We start from the raw sequence: 19,021 nt of genomic DNA on the forward strand, positions 1-19,021 counted from the left end.
TTTTACCACTTCTGCAGAACAGAGACCCCTCAGTGCTCTGTCCTTACTGAAAAATGGAGAAAGCCCTGGAAAGTTCCCTTGAATGACCTTATGCTACTTTTGGGGAGTTTAGAAAATGATCCTTTAATTAATTCCAGTGAGGGCCCCAGACTTGTCTCCTTGAAGAGAAGCAGAGAGCTACACTGACCCCTTGGGTCTTATTTGTGTGTGTGTTTTAAGTTTATTTATGTATTTATTTAAGTAATCTCTGTACCCAATGTGGGGCTTGAACTCAGGAGCCGCAGATCAAGAGATCAAGAGTCCAAGAGATCAGGAGTCGCAGGCTCTTCTGACTGAGCCAGCCAGGCGCCCACCCCTCTCCCCTTGGGTCTTATTTGTGATTGACTTGCCCTCCATAAGTTTTTATTGGAATGCCTTTAAGGAATTGAGATTTTGAACTGAGAAATGTTTTGAGGGAAAATAGTATCTTTTAGGTTCTTGGTTCTGCCCATCAGAGAGAGACATTTGGGCATGTAGCTGGGTGTCTGGGTGCTGCTTGCTGACAGTTTAGTCTCTAGGCCTACGTCTGCTGGTTGTGCCAAGGCAGCCTTGGTGGGGAGCGGGGGAGGAGTGTCGGCTTTGGTCGCACGTGGGCTGGGGTTCTGTGGGGGCCTGAGCCTCAGCCTGGTACTTCAGACAGGCGTCTGACCTCTTTTCATGAGCCTTGGTTTCCTCAATAGTGAAAGAGAAAGAATATTACAACCTTGCAGGGTTTCTGGGCAGATTAAAGAGAATACAAATTAAAGAATAGTGTCCAGGGCATAGGGGAGTTCAGCAGGTTGGTCAGTAGCCCCTATTTTTATTTTAGCTGACTGACAAGATTCTTGGGGCATTTTACTTTTCCTCTTTTCTCCCCTTGATTTGACACTGTGCTCTGCTTTCAGTTTTATCTCACAGGGGGAGCACAGCTGGCCTACCTAGGATCTCTCCCAGTAATTGGAGAAAAGGAAGTGATTCAAGCTGATGATGAGCCTACCTTCTCTTTCTTTAGTGGCCCCTACATGATCATGACCAAGTAAGCAGAAGCTGGCCCGTGGGAGGTCTGACGTAGTCCCACAGGAAGGGTGGGCTTCATGTGACTCCCTTATGTGTGGAGGCTTTCTCCTCCAACACAAGGAAACATGAAGAACAGATGTCTAAATCAGGGTTTCTCAACCTGGACACCACTGATGTTTGTGGCTGGTATTGTTTGTCGCTGGGGGCTGTCCTGTGCATTGTAGGAGGTTTAAGAGCATCTCTGGTCCTACTCACTAGATGCCAGTAGCAGCCTCTACTGACCCCCTTCCCCCACAGTTGTGACTGTGACAACCAGTGTCTACAGACCTTGCCAGATTCCATCCCCTCTTCCCCCACCCCATTGAGAATGACTCATGATGCTGTTCTAACCTTTCGGTTTTCTAGAGAGTTTGAGGAAGCCTAGTGGTGACTGTCTGGCCTCTGATTTAGGCCAGAGGGTATTGATCAAGACTTCCGTGGAAGCCGGAACAGGCATCAGCTGCAGCTCTCGGCAGCCAACTGCAGCAGGAGCGGCAATAAGGGGATTTGGCTATGACAAAAGTCCTGGGGGTGTTCTCAGTCCTGCCTTGGGCAGAGTTGTCCTGCCCAAGGTCTCTTGCTCTCCTTGAACCTGGATGCTTCTTCCCTGCCTCAAAGAAGCACCCTTCCAAAAAGGCCTCTGCCAGCCTCCTGCGGCCCTCTGTCCCTTACAGATACACCCTTGTTTCCTGCTTGTGCCACAGATTTGTAGCCAGGTCCCCCCTTCTCTTTGTCCTACTGCTGTGGTCTTTGTCCAAGTCATTGGTATCCCTCACCCAGACTGGCCTCCTAGCCAGCCCCCCATTCTCTGACACCCCTTCCTACCATTCCCCACACTGCTGGTGCTGTTATCTTTCTAAAATGCAGACCTGATCGAGTCACTTCCTCCCTTGAATCCTTCAGTGACTTCTTGCCACCTATACTAAGTTCCCCAGGGTGCTTTAGGATAGGGGGAGGAGGGGAGGCGGAGGGAGGACTCAAGGGTGCAGGGTTGGGGGCGCTTTATAGATTTCTTGTAATACCACTTCTCTGGTCTTCGGCTGGGAGAGCTGCTCACTCCCTGCTGCTCACACTTTCTCCTGTCCTTGTAGCCTGGTGTGGAACGGGAGCAGGGTCACAGTGAAGGAGCTGCATCTCCCCACCCACCCTCACTGCAGCAGGCTTAGGCTGGCTGACTTGTTAATTGCAGAGCAGGAGCACAGCAGGTGAGAAGGAAGTCCAGGGGCCTGGTACATTACAGTCCAGGTCTCTTTACAGACCCAGGTTCAGGGCTATACAGTACTGTCCCTGGGGTGTGGAGACCAGCTCCCCTCAGCCTCAGTATTTCCTGACTGTTAGAATGGGTTCATTTGACTTCCAAGGGCTACCAAGAGAAAGAAGGGGGGTTAATGAATAGCCGGAGTGGTGGGGATGGTGGGGATGGCTTAATTCTGTTAGTTGATTGACTTCCCATAACCCGTGTCTCTGATGGTCCAGCCTCCCGTTCAGCAGCCCCATGAGGCCCTTCCCCATTATGGCCTTGTGCCCATCAGGATAGCATGCATAGTCCTGTCTTCACAGACCATGGCTGTGCATGAGATCCACACAACTGAGGAACTGAGGCTCTGCCATTGAGGACATGCCCAAGGGTGTACCTTAGTAACCTGGGTTTCCTGTGGCTCCGGGGTCAGCCCTTCAGCTCTTGCTGAGGCAGGATCTTGATTCATGGTTTCACTCTGGGACTGCTGAGTGAGTGGACCTGGTTCCTTGAGTAGGCCACCCAACCCCTGCAAGAAGTGTGTCAGAGGCCAGCCTCTTCCTTTTGGGGAAGTCAGTGTAAAGGGACCCAAGGAAGCTGGAAGGACGCATGTACACAATGTGGACTTTGACATGAGACTGAGGGGTGTGTGACCTTGGGCAAGTTCCTGACATCTCCCTGACCTTGGTTTCCTTATCTCGAAAATGAGTATAAGGATATATATATTTCTTACAGGTGGTTGTTAGGATGTGGATGATGTGTGTAAAGTGCCTTGATCAGTAGCTCTTGGCGACAATGTCGTTGTTACTGGTGACTCTTGAGTCCTCAGGGTTTGATCAGTGAGAGGCCATAGATTTCCCTACCCCCTTCTCCCCCCACCCATCCTGTTTTCTTAGAAAGACATAATGTACAAATGCTGTTTGTTTAGAATGTGTTCAAGGGGCCTAGAAGGAAGGAAAGCGCTCATTTTTTCCTCCTATCTTCTTTTCCCTCTGCCGCATCTGAAGCTGCTTTTGTTTTGTAGCAAGCTCCGGCACCCCCACCTGCTGCAGCTGATGGCCGTGTGCCTGTCCCAGGACCTAGAGAAGACCCGCCTTGTGTACGAGCGCATCACTGTCGGCACACTGTTCGGTGTCCTCCACGAACGGGTAAATGGCTGTTTCCGGGGATTTTGTCTTGCTGCCCTCCCCACTTCTCCCCACTGCCCTCTTCCCCTACCCCAGCAGTGAAATTTCCATTAATGTGTGCAGGGAAGATAAACCTCCTAATTCTTTACTTTCTAGGGCTATATATGCACCATTTAAGGCTGATAAGCACCTGGCTGGAACTAGTGTAATTTTATTGCTGTCTCTCCTGTTTTTTCATCAGAACTCTAAGAACTCAACAGACCTAGAAAACAAACAGATGCATTTCTAGCTAACTGTAATCAGGCAACCCTTGGCTGGCTTGCTTGTTTACTTGCTTGCTTTATTTATTTGTTTATTTGTTTGTTTATTTTTTACAGATTTTATTTATTTATTTGACAGAGAGAGAGTATGTGTGCACAAGAAGGGGAAGTGGCAGGCAGAAGGAGAGGGAGAAGCAGGCTCCACCGCATTGATCTGAGCTGAAGGCAGATGCTTAACCAACTGAGCCACCCAGATGCGCCAACCCCTGGCTTTAATTCCCTGTATTTTCACTTGTGTCTTTCAGGACCTTTGCTGTAGATAGAGGTTTGTTTATATACAGACCTGTATCACTCCCTCTCACTTTTCAAATTTTCTTATGGGAACGTCTTCCAGGGCCCACAGACTCCCTAAAGAAGTGTGCTTTGGGCTGAGATGTGGCTTCAGAGAGGTTCTGAAGCATTTGCTTTTCTTTCTCCATGACTTTGTTCTAAAGACCCTGGGCAAGAATGAGAAGAGACCCTCCAGGAAGGGTCCTTCCCCAAAATGGCCAGCCATTCCTCCTGCCTGAGGACTTCCTATTAGTGTTATTTCTCCTTCCCTCCCCATCCCTCCCCTTTCTTCTCTTGTCATTTGATGAAGCCATTACCTTGAAATGCCATTTCTCTGGGGCACCTGGGTGGCTCATTCGTTAAGCGTCTGCCTTCGGCTCAGGTCATGATCCCGGCGTCCTGGGGATCGAGCCCCGCATCGGGCTTCTGCTTGGTGGGAAGCCTGCTTCTCCCTCTCCCACTCCCCTTGCTTGTGTTCCCTCTCTCGCTGTGTCTCTCTCTGTCAAATAAATAAATAAAATCTTAAAAAAAAAAAAAAAGCCTTTACTCGGGGAACAGGATAGAGAGCTCAGAAATAAACCCACGCTTATGTGGTCAGTTAATGTGCAACAAAGGAGGCAGAAACATACAATGGGGAAAAGACAGTCTTTTTATCAAATGTTGTTGGGAAAATTGGACAGCCACATGCAGAAGAATGGAACTGGACCACTTTGTTACACCATACACAAAAATAAACTCAAAATGGATTACAGACCTAAATGTGAGCCTTGAAACCATCAAACTCCTAAAAGAAATCACAGACAGTAATCTCTTGGATATGGGCCTTAGCAACATATTTAAGGATATGTCTCTTCAGGCAAGGGAAACAAAAGCAAAAATAAATTACTGGAAATACACCAAAATAAAAAGCTTATGCACAGCAAAGGAAATCACCAACAAAACAAAAAGGCAACCGACTAAATGGAAGAAGATATTTGCAAATGAAATATCTGATAAGGAGTTAATATCCAAAATACATAAAGAACTTATATAACTGACTACAAAAAATGCCAAATAATCCCATTAAAATGGACAGAGGACCTGGATAGACATTTTTCCAAAGAAGACATAGAGATGGCAAACAGACACATGAGAAGATGTTCAGCATCACTTATCATCAGGGAAATGCAAATCAAAACTACAGTGAGATATCACCTCACACAAGTCAGAATGGCTAGAATCAGAAAGACAAGAAATAACAAGTTTAGCGAGGATGTGGAGAAAAGGGAATCCATGTGCACTGTTGGTGGGCATGTAAATTGGTGCAACCACTGGAAAATAGTATGGAGGTTTCTCAAAAAATTAAAATAGAATTACTATATAATCTAGCAATTCCACTACTAGGTATTTATGCAAAGAAAATGAAAATACTGGGGTGCCTGGGTGGCTCAGTCGTTAAGTGTCTGCCTTTGCCTCAGGTCATGATCCCAGGGTCCTGGGATGGAGCCCCGCATCAGGCTCCCTGCTCGGCGGGAAGTCTGCTTCTCTCTCTACCTCTGCCTGCCACTCCCCCTGCTCATTCTCTTTCTCAAATAAATAAATAAAATCTTTTTTTTTTAAGATTTTATTTATTATTTATTTGACAGAGAGAGACACAGCAAGCAAGAGAGGGAACACAAGCAAGGGGAGTGGGAGAGGGAGAAGCAGGCTTCCCACAGAGCAGGCAGCCTGATGTGGGGCTTGATCCCAGAACCCTGGGATCATGACCTGAGCTGAAGGCAGATGCTTAACAACTGAGCCACCCAGGCGCCCCAATAAATAAAATCTTTAAAAAAAAAAAAAGAAAATGAAAATACCAATTCAAAAAGATATATGCAGCCCTATATTTATTGTAGCATTATTTATAATAGCCAAGATATGGAAGCAACCTGTGTCCATGAACAGGTGAATGGGTAAAGAAGATGTGAGATGTATATATGTGAGTGTGTATATATGTATGTGTATAATATGATATGTATGTATAATATATAGGATATATGTATATACATATATATAATGTGAAATTATTAAAATGTGATATATATCTCACATATGGAATATTACTCAGCTATAAAAAAGAATGAAATCTTGCCATTTTCAATAATGTGGATGGACCTAAATAGAATATTATGCTAAGTGAAATAAGTCAGACAGGGGTGCCTGGGTTGTTAAGCATCTGCCTTCGGCTGAGGTCATGATTCCAGGGTCCTGGGATAGAGCCCTGCATCGGTTTCTCTGCTCAGCGGGAAGCCTGCTTTTCCCTCTCACTCTGCCTACTTGTGCTCTCCCTCTCTCTCTGTCAACTAAATAAATAAAATCTTAAAAAAAAAAAAGTCAGACAGAGAAAGACAAATATATCATTTCACTTGTATGTGGAAACTAAAAAAACAACCAAACAAACAAACAATAACAGACTCATAAATACAGAGACCAAACTAGTGGTTGCCAGAGGGCCAGAGGGTGGGGGATGGGCAAAATAGGTGAAGGGAATTAAGAGGTACAAGCTTAACGTTATAAAATTATAAGTCATGAAGATGAAAGTATAGCGTAGGCAATATTGTAATAGTGTATGGTGACAGATGGTGACTCTACTTACCGTGGTGAGCATTATGTAACATATAGAATTCTTGAATTACTGTGTTGTACACCTGAAACTAATACAATATTGTATGTCAGTCATACTTCAATAATAAGTTTTGTTTTTTTTTTTTGTTTGTTTTTTCAAAAGAATGCCATTTCTCTGGGGAGAGACCAGTATGACTTTAATCAGCCAGATACATTGGTGTGAGCGAATTTCTTTCCTCTTAGGTTCAGTCATCTTTCTGGGGCAGGGGCTGGACTGGTCCTTTAGGCTTCCAGGTTCTCCCGGCAGCACAGGCTTGAATGGGGGGGTGCAGGGCAGGTTCATTGGTGGTGGGATGGTGGTGGTGAGCCCACCCTGGAGACACATACCAGGCTTTGAGAATTTTCTCCTCGTTTTTTGTGGTGTAAAGTAGCTCAGTTCAAGGAAAGGAGTCCAGCTTTGGAGCCGGGGGGCCCTGGGTCAATGGGACTTTAGGCCAGTCACTTAACCTCCCTGAGCGTGAGGTTCCCCATTTGTAAAATGGGGATTCTGGGTAGCTGTGAGGATCAACTGAAAAGACTTTGGAAATTGCAAAGCATTCTCCCGCATCCGGGGCCCAGCCCTGTTGCTCCTGGCCATTTTATCCCTTGATTCCAGCGCTCCCAGTTCCCCGTGCTGCACATGGAGGTGATCGTGCACCTGCTGCTCCAGATGTCCGATGCCCTGAGATACTTACATTCCCGGGGGTTTATCCACCGCTCCCTCAGCTCCTATGCCATCCACATCGTCTCCACAGGCGAAGCAAGGCTAACCAACCTGGAGTATATGATGGAAAGGTAGGTGCTGTAGAGAAAGAATCTGATCTGGGCGGGCCTCTTCCTCATTGGTGGGCTGAATTGTTCATCACTGGGGAAAGAGGTTTCCCAAATGCCTTGCCCTGTCTGCCAAGGTTAGAAGGACTTTGGGGAAGTTGCTTCTGCTCAAGACATCCTCATTTTAATAAACATTTAACAAGCAAGGGCCCCTATTAGCCAGTATGTGTAAATGCTCTGTCTACTTCAAAATTTTCAGTGGCTTAACACAACCAAGGTGTGTTTCTCACTCACGTTGCCCTGTAGTGTGTGTGTTGGAGGGAGGCACCCACTGTGTTCCAAGTTCCTCCCAATCATAGTTCTGCTGTCCCCAAGCCTCAGTCCCCCACTGTGGTCTTTGCATTGCTGGTCAGTGAAGGGAGAGCATGGAGGGGCACGTGGTATTTAGGGGGCCAACCTGAAGTGGCTATATCATTGCTTCCCGCTTTGTAGTCTCCTCCTCACTGCAGGGAGGCTGGGAAATGTGTCGTAGCTGTGCATCCTGGAAGGACAGAGAGGTGATGGGTGCTGATGAGCCTTACAGTTGGTCACGCCTCCTACTCCTGGGCCAGGTACTTGGCTGCGTGGGCACCAAGGGCATTCCCTGCCCTCGAGGGGCTCGACGCAGTGAGGGGGCAGAGACAAAAACAACACCCTCATTCAAGGGTTGGTGGGTGGGCTTCATTTTCCATTTGGCAGGAGTCAAAGTCCTCCTGAGAGTTGGGGGTACCTGCCGTCTCCTGTCCCTGGGCTCTGGAAGGCAGAGGACCTCTCCTGTGCTTCCTTGCTGCTTTCCACAGCTCTGAGCCTTCAGCCCATTGTTGGTTCTGCTCTGCTGTGAAGCTTCAGCCACTGGGCAGACCTCTTGCTCAGCCCTGCCTACCTCAGTTTACCTTTGCCCCCACCTATGCCCCCTCCCCACCCCACCCCAATCACTGAGGCTTTGTTTCAGAGTTTCTTGCTGGTCATTGCTCCTCGCATATTCTGTAATGTATTTTTCTCACTATGTGAAAAGCTCTGTGAGGGCAGGGATTTCTGTTTTATCCACTGCTGTATCTCAAATGCCTAAAACAGGCCTTCACACAGTAAGCGCTCAGCATATGTTTTTTGAATGAATGAAACAGAAGGACTCACTTCCCAGACTGCGCATTCCCCTGGTCCTTCTGCCTGCAGAGCAGTCAGGGGGCTTGGTTGTATTTGGCCCATGTGGGCCTTGGTGAAGAGTTTGAATTCTTTATCCTAAGAATACTGGGTGACACGAAGGGCTTTTTTTTTTTTTTGAGCAGGATGGTGTCATGGATGATTGACAGGCTAAGAAGGTCCCTTTGGCTCCTGCATGTGAAGAAGGGGCTGAAAGGGGACCAGAGAGAGGCAGGGGAACAGTGGGGGTGTGACTGCAGCAGTTCTCCACGTGAGTACTGTCTCCAGTCGAGCTGCTCAGCCTCAGATCTGGTCCATTCTCAGTTCCAGTTTAAACCTTCCCGTGTCTCCACATTGCCTACAAGATGAAGTCCAGGCACTTTGCAGGGTGTGGAAGCCTTCCAAGGTGGGGCTCTGCCCACAGTGCCAGCCATGTCGCTTCCCCCACCCTGCCTGGTATCTGAAGCTGCTTTTGGGCTAGGCCATTTCTGGGTGCTGCTCCCCGCATCTGGAATAGTTGGCACTCACCTGTTTATCCTCTTAAACTCACCTCAGGCATAATCTCCCACCACAACCATGAAGCCTATCCTGAAGCCCTGGTCCCCACAGCACTTTGCGTATTCCGTTCCTCCGAGGCCAAATGTGTCTGCACCACCAGAGGGTGACCTCTGGGAGGGCAGGGACTGTGCATGTTCCTTGTCAGTTCAGGGCCTGCCACATAGTAAGTGCTCATTTGAACGTCGGTTAAATGAACAGAAGAGTCTAGATGATGGGAAAACTTTAAATGGTTCAGAACGGGATTTACCACTTTGGCTATGTATGCAGGAGCAGTAGAAGCTAAGGGATTTGGACATTTTTGCCTTCCATAACAGAAGAGGCTTTTCCGGAAGGCTGCGGCAGAGTCCAAGCTATTTGCTGGTGATGGAGCGCCATCTGTTGTTGATATGGAGGCATGACTGCTTGTTCTGCCAGAGTTCTCCAATAGAAATATGAATCCTAGAGTGAAATACATCTTTGGAGATGGCTCAGCCCAGCCTTGTCTTTTACAGATGAGGAAACTGAGGCCCAGAGAGGGGAAGAGATGGTCTCAAGTTACCCAGCTCTGGCTAGAACGAGGTGGTAGAGGATGTTTCGTGCCTATCAGGGCAGAATGGATTGGAGGTTAAGGGTAGGAAGCCCAACTAGGAGGCCGTACTTCCGGGCCTGGTGGTGACTAAGGAATCAGAATAGAAGTGAAAGATGTGAGATGCACTGAGGAGCTGGGGTCCACAGATGGGTCAGGTAAGGGGCTTGGAGGTAACTGAGTAGGAAGGTGTGTGGTTTCTTTTGGATTTGTTGACCTCAGAATGGAACTTCAGGCAGAAACATCAGTCAGCAAGCAGTTCCAGCCACAACAGCATACCCTTCTTTGACAACTGATAACATGAGCTGAGATCCAAGAATCCAGAGTAACTTTCAATTCCACATTTATTTTTGGTAACACTCTATTTGGGCTGGTTGGTTTGTTGAATGTCATTGTCAAGGTTAACACTCCATCTCGTGGCATAAAAATGATACAGCAGTTTATCTTATTCTTCAACTCCTTCTTAATGGAATCTTTAGAGCTGGAATTGACCTTGCAAGTGGTATCACATAGCCATAGCCAAATGTAATTTTAATGATGTCAGAGGTGAAGCCTAGAAAAATATCTGCCCCAGAATGACAGCCAGCTAGCTTTACCAAGAAGGAAGGCAGATTGTAAAAGAAGAAGGTGAGTGGATGTAAAAGAGAAAGAATATAAATGCTCGTTGTAAGTGACTTGTCCCTTACCAGAGCCTTAGACAAGCCTGAGAGGCCTGAGAAGGTAGGTGAGTGTTTCCCTTGAAGAACCACCCCACAAGGTGAAGAGCCAAGCATGCTAGGTCCTCAGAGTATATCTCTGATAGTAAAACAGTCCATTGCTTTTTCTGTGATATTAATGTGGTATTGGCATGCCTCTAGGCTGTTCATGCTATACTGGGCCATGCTTAACTATTCAGCAATACAACCAAAAAGTCAATACCAACTTTTCTAACTTGATGGTTTCCTGAACTCACTACCATTTACCAAAAGGTCTGCTGGAAGAAATACTATTTAAGGAACTTTTCTCAAAGTCTGAGACACCCATCCCATCCTCAGATCTTTTTGCCAGACCAGCAAAGAACTTCTGGTCACTTGCTTTTTTAAAAATTTAATCATTGGAGCACCAGGGTGGCTCAGTTGATTAAATGTCTGACTCTTGATTTTGGCTCAGGTCATGATCTCAGGGTCATCAGATCGAGCCCCACGTCAGGCTCCATGCTTAGCAGGAAGTCTACTCAAGATTCTCTCTCTCTAAAATAAATAAATCTTTAAAAAAAAAATGATCTGCTAGCGTTTACAGTCTTTACCAAATGCCTACCATAACATTCATAATAATAACTTACTTGTATGTGCTTTATGGCTCAGAGTGTTGCCACACACAAGATCTCATTAGATGCTCATGGCAGCTGTAGACAGAAATCAGTGCTGACCTCACCCTGAGGACTCTTTTTTTTTTTTCTTAAAGATTTTATTTATTTATTTGACAGAGAGAGAGCACATAAGCAGGGGAAGCAGCAGGCAGAGGGAGAGGGAGAAGCAGACTCCCCACTGAACAGAGAGCCCGATGTGGGACTCGATCCAAGACCCTGGGATCATGACCTGAGCTGAAGGCAGACGCTTAACCAACTGAGCCACCCAGGCACACCCCCTTGAGGACTCTTGTTGGCCCAAGAGACATTTAGGATGCTCTGACTTAGTTCTCAAGGAATCTAGTTGGGAAGTTGAGTTTTTCAAGCCAGTCAGTGCACTTTTGAGTACTGAACTGAGAAGGCTTGGTCCCAAGAGGGCAGAGTTCAGAAAAGAAGCAATCACAAGGAATTGGAGGAGTCCCACAAGGCTTTGATAAAGCAGATGGGGCTTGATGGGGTCTTGGAAGAGTCTTATACTCATTTATTCAAAAGTAGGCATTGAGGCCCTCATGTAAGTTTAGATATACATGATATGAGAGAGATAAGGTGCCTCTTCTCATGGAGTTGACTCTAGCAGAGGGGAGAAGAAAATAAGCAGTAAATAAATGAACAAACCTTCAGAAAATAAGTGCTCTGAAGCCAATAAAATAGGACTATAGGTGATCAGGGAGAGCCTCTCTGAGGAGGTAATTTTTGAGCTAATACCTTTGTTACAAGAAGCAGCCAGTCACCCAGGGATCTCTAGGTAGAGCATGCCATGCAGAAGAAGCCAGTTTGCAGTGCAAAGACCTGAAGTGGTGACACGTATTGGAGAAACTCACAGCAGGCCCCCGTGACTTGAGTGAAAGCAAGAGAGAACAGTCAGATGCGGTGGAGGGTGGGCAGAGCCCACTCTGGTAGATTGGAACAGTAGGAGGTTGCCAGTCTTCAGAGGCAGATGTTTCACAAATGTACTGTATGATGTTCACAATGCTCCTTTAAGACATGAACCTGACCTTGTGTTTCCTTCTGTAGCCAGGATGGACGTATACACAGGGACCTGACTCGAGTGCCCCTCCCGACCCAGCTGTACAACTGGGCTGCCCCAGAGGTGATCTTACAGAAGGCAGCAACAGTGAAGTCAGATGTTTACAGCTTTTCTATGATCATACAGGAGATTTTAACAGGTATATCCAAGAGCACATTGACTGTGACCAGAGTCTCTACTCTTAGGTTGGATTTTTTTTTTCCCTTAAGAGTTACTTAGTGGGGAGCCTGGGTGGCTCAGTTGGTTAAGCGGCTGCCTTCGGCTCAGGTCATGATCCCAGGGTCCTGGGATCGAGCCCCGCATCGGGCTCCCTGCTCGGCGGGGAGCCTGCTTCTCCCTCTCCCTCTGCCTACTTGTTCTCTCTCTCTATCCCTCTGTCAAATAAATAAATAAAATCTTAAAAAAAAAAAAAAGAGTTACTTAGTTTTATGAAAATGCAGACATAGAAAAATCTCTTCAAGGAAACTTCTTTGTGCTTATGGAAGATATGAGATGATCTCCCAGAAGTCTTTTTCTTTTATTTTTTATTTTTCTTTTCTTTATTTATTTTTTTTAAAGATTTTATTTATTTGACAGAGAGAGATACACAGCGAGAGAGAGAACACAAGCAGGGGGAGTGGGAGAGGGAGAAGCAGGCTTCCCGCAGAGCAGGGAGCCCGATGCGGGGCTCGATCCCAGGACCCTGGGATCATGACCTGAGCCGAAGGCAGACGCCCAACGACTGAGCCACCCAGGTGCCACCAAGTCTTTTTCTTTTAACCTGTTCTTTGAGGCTTAGCAAAGTCCACTTATCATCCTGTCAAAGGTAATGCATTTAACCCAAGCAAAGTTTTTGAACTGAGTATTGCTGTCAATGCTTACGGGTCTCTGTGAGATGCCCCTTAAGAACTTGTAAATGAGGGGTGCCTGGGTGGCTCCATTGGTTCAGCTTAGGTCATGATCAGGGGTCCTGAGATCAAGCCCTGCATTTGGCAATATCCCTGCTCAGCGGGGAGTCTGCTTCTCCCTCTGCCCCTCCCCCTGCTCGTACTATCTCTTGCTCTCATTCTCTATCCCTCAAATAAATAAAATCTTTTTAAAAATTAAAAAAAAAAAAAAGAACTTGTAAATGAGGGGGAAAGACTGGCCTTGGAAAAGTAAACTATGAAATCAAACAAACCTAGGGTTTAGTGCGTATATAAGCAGTGTCACTTGAAAGATGTGGAAGCCTTTCCAAACCTGCAAGACCCTAGTGTGAAGGAAGTGATCACATATCTGAAGACACAATCCTTGAGGAGAGGGGAAACATACACACATACAGTAAAACCACATTCACTGAGGGGGTAAGTGAGAGTCCCTTCCCATTTAGCATAGTTTATGGTCTGAGAGGCAAAACCACACCTTCCATGAGAGGAATGCACTGGGCTACGGATCCCTAAAGCCATGAAACATTCGCTGTGGTGCTCAGGTCCGCCAGCAGGGGGCCCACGCGCACATGATTCCGACACTGTCTCTGCAGCAGGGATTTCCCTCGTAAATGGGTAAAGTGGCTTCTTGTTTATATGATTGGACTTCCAGGTAGTTTTTTCTATAAAGAGAAATTAATATTTAAAGGGGTTGAGTGACTTGACTAAGGTTACCCAATTTTACCTGATTTCTTTTTTTTTTAAACATGATTTCTTAATGCTACTCTTTCCTATGACTTTTTCCTTAACAGATAACATACCCTGGAATGGTTTAGATGGCTCAGTTATCAAAGAAGCCATAGTCTTGGGGAATTATTTAGAAGCTGATGTCAGGCTTCCAAAGCCTTACTATGATATTGTTAAGTCAGGCATCCAGGTCAAGCAGAAAGACCGAACTATGAACCTTCAAGATATCCGGTACATTCTGAAGAATGACTTAAAGGTAAGCTCTGAAGCTGTTAGTTTATTTCAGCTTACTCATCACAGTGGTGTAGGGGGCTTAGAGACCAGGAAGAAGCTAGAGATCAAGTTGTAAGAAGTTTTGGAAATCCTCATTTCATCACTCTCTTTCTGGGCTCCCAAGAAAAGGAACTCCGAGCTGCTTCACTTGGTGGGAGCAGCAGGGAATTGATGAAGGAGGCTGGGGAAGGTCAGCACATAGAGGGGCATAGGCACATAATGCGATTCAGTGACTGGGAGCTATTGTTATTATTTAATTTAATTTGATTTAATTTAATTTTTAAGGATTTTATTTATTTTAGAGAGAGAGAATGAGAGAGAGAACACAAGTGGAGAGGGGCAGAGGGAGACAAGCAGATTCCCTCTGAGCAGGGAGCCCAACATGGGGCTTGGTCCCAGGACTCCAGGATCATGACCTGAGCGGAAGGCAAATGCTTAACTGACTGAGCCATCCAGACATCCCTATTGTTATTATTTTAAAAATATTGGTAATAACAATGAATTAGCTAATTTGGGTTATAGTCAGTCTGCCCAACAGGAGGAAGAAGGATTTATTTGATACCTAGATCTGTTTAAAAAACATCAGTGACAGGGCACCTGGCTGGCTCAGTTGGAAGAGCATGAGATTCTTGATCTCAGAGTTGTGCGTTTGAGACCCACATTGGGTACAGAGATTACTTAAATAAACTTAATAAAAAAACCAGCGACATTCAAATGATTATAAATATGTCCTTAATGATATTTCCCTTGTTGAAGGATTTTCTTGGAACCCAGAGAACTCAGCCAACTGAGAGCCCCAAGGTGCAGAGATATGAACTCCATCCTGATGTCAATGTCTATCTAGGACTGACCTCAGAACATCTGAAAGAGACCCCTAACTTGGAAATAAAAGAGCTAAAGGAAATGGGTATGGCCTTAACCCACAGGTTAAGCATTATTTGACATGAATGTTTTAGGAGAGTTGCAAGCTACAACTAATCAACTCCTCCAAACTGTACACGTCACTTACACTTGGAAATGGTGGATGCCTTAGGAAAAAAATCAAGATTCTTGAAATTACTAAGTTAAATTTTTTTGGCTCCATATGCACCTTAGTTGGATCCAGAGCTAAGCAGTAACAACTAGTTTATTTCTAGCATGATTATTCTTAGGAATTGATTTAATTGCTTCCCAAATAAAAATGGTGATTTTAAAATTCAAAACTATTATCTGTTCATTATAGAAAACTTGAAATCATACAGAGAAGAAAATTATTTACCATTTTAATTCTGCCACTTAGAAATAATTTATCAATATTTTGGTGTTTCCCTCCACCCTTTTCCTATAGCCGTACAGCTTTTTAGTACATTTAGAAATCTTAGAATTCAGAGCTAAAAAGGACCTTGCAATCATCCAGCTTAATATCCTCATATTCCAGATGAGAAAACTAAGGGCTTACTTAGGACTCCAGACTTATTACAGAGCTGGAATCCAGGCCAAGTGACCATTCTGTCTCTTTGGACAGGGCTGGAAGCCTCCAGAATGGCATCTCATTACTTTGGCTCCTCCATCCTGTTCTCTGCAAGCAGGGGTGATGGGTGGTCAGTTCTGGGGTTATTTTTTGAATTATGATTCTTCCCGTGATACAGTGGCTACTTTTATCAGATACTCACCTAGAGCATAACTTTAACTGACGTGAGTATTCAAACTCCTTTGTATGTAAAAAGAAGCTATGAATTTAGTCCTTGAGATTTAGGGGTCTGTAATTTCCATGTCCTGAGAGTTATGTGTGTTTTGAACACACTATAACTTAAGCTTAGAACATTTTCCCCAGGATTTGATCTCTCCTCAATTTTCTACCTCAACTCATGTCAAAATGGAAATTTTCATCTGTTAGAAATACCCTCACACCCTCTGTGAGTGTATCTGGTAGTCTTCCACACCTGTGAAGGGAATGGGAAAATTAAAAGCTGCTTTCTCTATTCTCACACCACTTGAGCAACATGGCAAGGCTGCTTAGCTGCTGCATGTGATCACTTTAATCCGTTGCATGTTGCCATTCTTCCCAACAGGGAGTCGGCTTCATTCACCCAGGGGTCCCTCTTCTCCCACCGAGAAAGCAACACCAGATCCTCAAGTCCTAGATCCAAGTATGATGGCCAAGGAGACTCAGAACCAAGACGCTGCTTCACCTGCTGGCTCTGTGGCGGAAGAGGCCAGGAGCCCCATCCCAGGTCAAGCAAGCCTCTGTAGCTTCGAAATCAACGAAATCTACTCGGGCTGCCTGGACAGGGGAGATGACAAAGAGAAGGAGCCTCCGGGAGCCGGTTCATCCTTTGAGGGGGCTGGACCGAGCCAGGCAGATGAACTGAAGTCCATGGAAGAAGAGCTGGACAAGATGGAGAGAGAGGCGTGCTGTTTTTGTGATGAGGACGAGAACTCCTCAGAAGCTAGCACAGAGCTCTCCTTTGAGGACTGGGATTGGCAAAATGGTTCTCTTAGTTCACCCAGCCTGCCCGAGCCAGCCAGAGAAGCCAAGGGCAATGTGAGCAATAGGTGCATGACCGAGGAGTACATCAGTAAGTGTGTGCTGAATCTAAAGATTTCACAGACATTAATGCACCAGAATGGCGATTTGCTCAGGAATATCCAACAGAAAATCGATAAGCTTGAGATGATACAGAGGGAGCAGGAGGAGTGCAGGTCTTTGTGGGCTTCTTCAAGAGAGTTCGCCAACATCTATGACTCCCCTTCAGCCCTGGGCCCCCCAGCTTCCAGCTATGTACCTCCTGTCAGGCAGCCGCCGGGCCAGCAGCTGGACACCAGTGGCAATTGCCTAACCCTGACAAGGTCTTCCATAGTGAGAGACTTCGAAGGGGGACATTTTGGCAAAAGGTCCAGGAAAAGAAGTGGCTGTGGCTGGAAACCTGTCACCCAAGTCTCTGAAGAAAGCACTGGAGATGAGTCAGAGAAGAGCCATCAGGTACAGCTAAGAAGTGGGAGGCAGGGCTGCATGAGCAGGATCTGGAACATGGTTCAGCGTTGCCCCTAACCCCTGTGCAAGGACTCACATAAATACAACCAACTCATAGTGGGGTCCTCTTGGCTTTGGGAAATAAGGCCTCTAGGATGGGATTCTAAGGTAGATACTCTTCATCTCTCATTCCAAACCCAACACACACACAGCCCATGTTCTTCTTTATAAATCCTGTGCATCAGGCTGGACCATATGAAATAGCTGTTTTATAGGTCAAAATGCTCAGGTATTAATTTTACATGATTCACTTTACTAAATATGGTATCTTGGGCAGGTATTAATCCCCATTTTCAATTGTTTATTCATTTATTCATTCAATAAACATTTATAGAGCCAGAGGCTATACAATTAGGCCCTGGGACATGATGATGACTGAGTCACAGGCTCTACTTATGAATAGCTCCAGTGTGGGTTCTGCTTATGAATAGTTCCTTTGGGACCAAGCCTGGTCATCAAAGAAGATACCTCAAAGGAGGTGAGAAGACACCATGGGAGCTGGTCTAGGAAGTGTAGCTGCAGAGTGGCTCCTGCATGAGCTCCTTAAGGGCAGGGCCTGGGTCTTACACATTCTGTGCCCTAACAGGGGTACCTGGCACATAGAAGGTACTCGATAGATGGTCATTGAGGGAATGAATAAATGAATGAATTTGAACAAGTTCACATTTAGAGAGCTGGCTGTCTCTTGAATCAGAATTTTAGAGATGGATCAGCCCCATCATTTTACAGAGTGTGAAGCTCAAGGTCAAAGACTTAAACTTTAGAAAGTCCAGGTGTTACCGAGATGACATTGGGATAGGAGAGGTCAGCCCCATTGGAAGAAGGATTTTATTACTGAAGTTATTTAGAATTGCTGGCCTATGATGATAAAAAGCTGGTCAGCTTTTAGTGGGTTTTATTATAGTTTTAAAATTCTCCACTTCTAGTGCATCCCTTTATTGCCTGCACAGGGCAGACAACTCTCACCACGCGCACCCCTTACTAAGCCACACTGCCAAGGCCCACAGCTGGTTAGGGGCAGGTTTCTTCACTCCTAGTCTGGTGTTCTTTCACTGTACCCTGCTGAGAGTTTCAGTGAGACTGCAGTCCTCACTTGAAACGTTTGGAAAAGCGTTGGCATTTTTGTATAAAGAGAAGGCAAAATGAATTTACTTAGACTCTAATATTTCTGTTTCTGTCGGAAATTCAGATTTGCTAGAAAACTATTAGAAATAACTTTTCTTGTATATTATGTTTTGGCTATCTATTGCTGTGTAGTAACAACAACAACAAAACCCCAAACTTAGTGATAACAGTGATTTATTTTTCACAATTCTGTGGGTCAGGAATATGTTAGGGCTAATCAGGATGATTCTTTCACTACATGTGGCATGGGCTGGGATCACTCCCTTGACCATATTCAGCTGGAGGCTGAGCTGGGCAAGAAGGTCCAAGGCCTCATTTATATGCCTGGTGCCCAGGGTCATTCCTTTAATTTCTCAGTTCCTAAATTTTTAATCGTGCCAAATGAAAATATTACACACTTCCCATTATTCTAAATACCTATTTTGAATATATTTCTCAGTATATTCTAATCTTTCTTTGGTGACCATGACATTTTTCAGAACATGTGTTATTTATGCTCCATGATAAAGTTGTTGCCTTCAGCCCCTGCTAAGGAATCTTTGCCTCCATGCAAAGGCCTCTGGAGCTCATACTTCAGGGAGCTTATGACCATTTTTATGCATCCTCTCACCTTTGGGTATCTTGCTGCCATCCCAGTGCACCACATTTGTTGCCTTAACTTGCTGCAGGTTAGGAAATATAATGAACTAAGTTTGTTAAAATTAGAATAAGCAGATCCAGAATTTTCTCTTTGGAATAAAATACACAGGCTTTAATTTAATTTGCTTCTATTTCCAAAGTGTTGTAGCTTTTATTTTATTGTGTCTTATTTTCATAGCATCCCCACTGGTGGATTCAGGTAG

At 45.4% G+C, this 19,021-nt stretch overlaps 1 protein-coding gene across 10 annotated transcripts in view; it reads left to right on the forward strand.

Annotated features, from left to right (window-relative positions):
- The window catches only part of TEX14 (testis expressed 14, intercellular bridge forming factor), a 120,134-nt gene that overhangs the window by 69,539 nt on the left and 31,574 nt on the right, over positions 1-19,021 (forward strand). For all 10 annotated transcript variants that reach the window (XM_078064697.1, XM_036082750.2, XM_078064648.1 and 7 more), the window contains 8 exons: positions 924-1,054; positions 2,166-2,279; positions 3,336-3,459; positions 7,267-7,445; positions 12,125-12,276; positions 13,834-14,024; positions 14,798-14,948; positions 16,093-17,003. In XM_078064697.1, coding sequence (XP_077920823.1) covers positions 924-1,054; positions 2,166-2,279; positions 3,336-3,459; positions 7,267-7,445; positions 12,125-12,276; positions 13,834-14,024; positions 14,798-14,948; positions 16,093-17,003 — 1,953 coding nt within the window. The remainder of the gene's footprint in view (positions 1-923; positions 1,055-2,165; positions 2,280-3,335; positions 3,460-7,266; positions 7,446-12,124; positions 12,277-13,833; positions 14,025-14,797; positions 14,949-16,092; positions 17,004-19,021) is intronic.

Source organism: Halichoerus grypus, chromosome 2 (assembly GCF_964656455.1).
Source record: "Halichoerus grypus chromosome 2, mHalGry1.hap1.1, whole genome shotgun sequence".
Taxonomy (NCBI): domain Eukaryota; kingdom Metazoa; phylum Chordata; class Mammalia; order Carnivora; family Phocidae; genus Halichoerus; species Halichoerus grypus.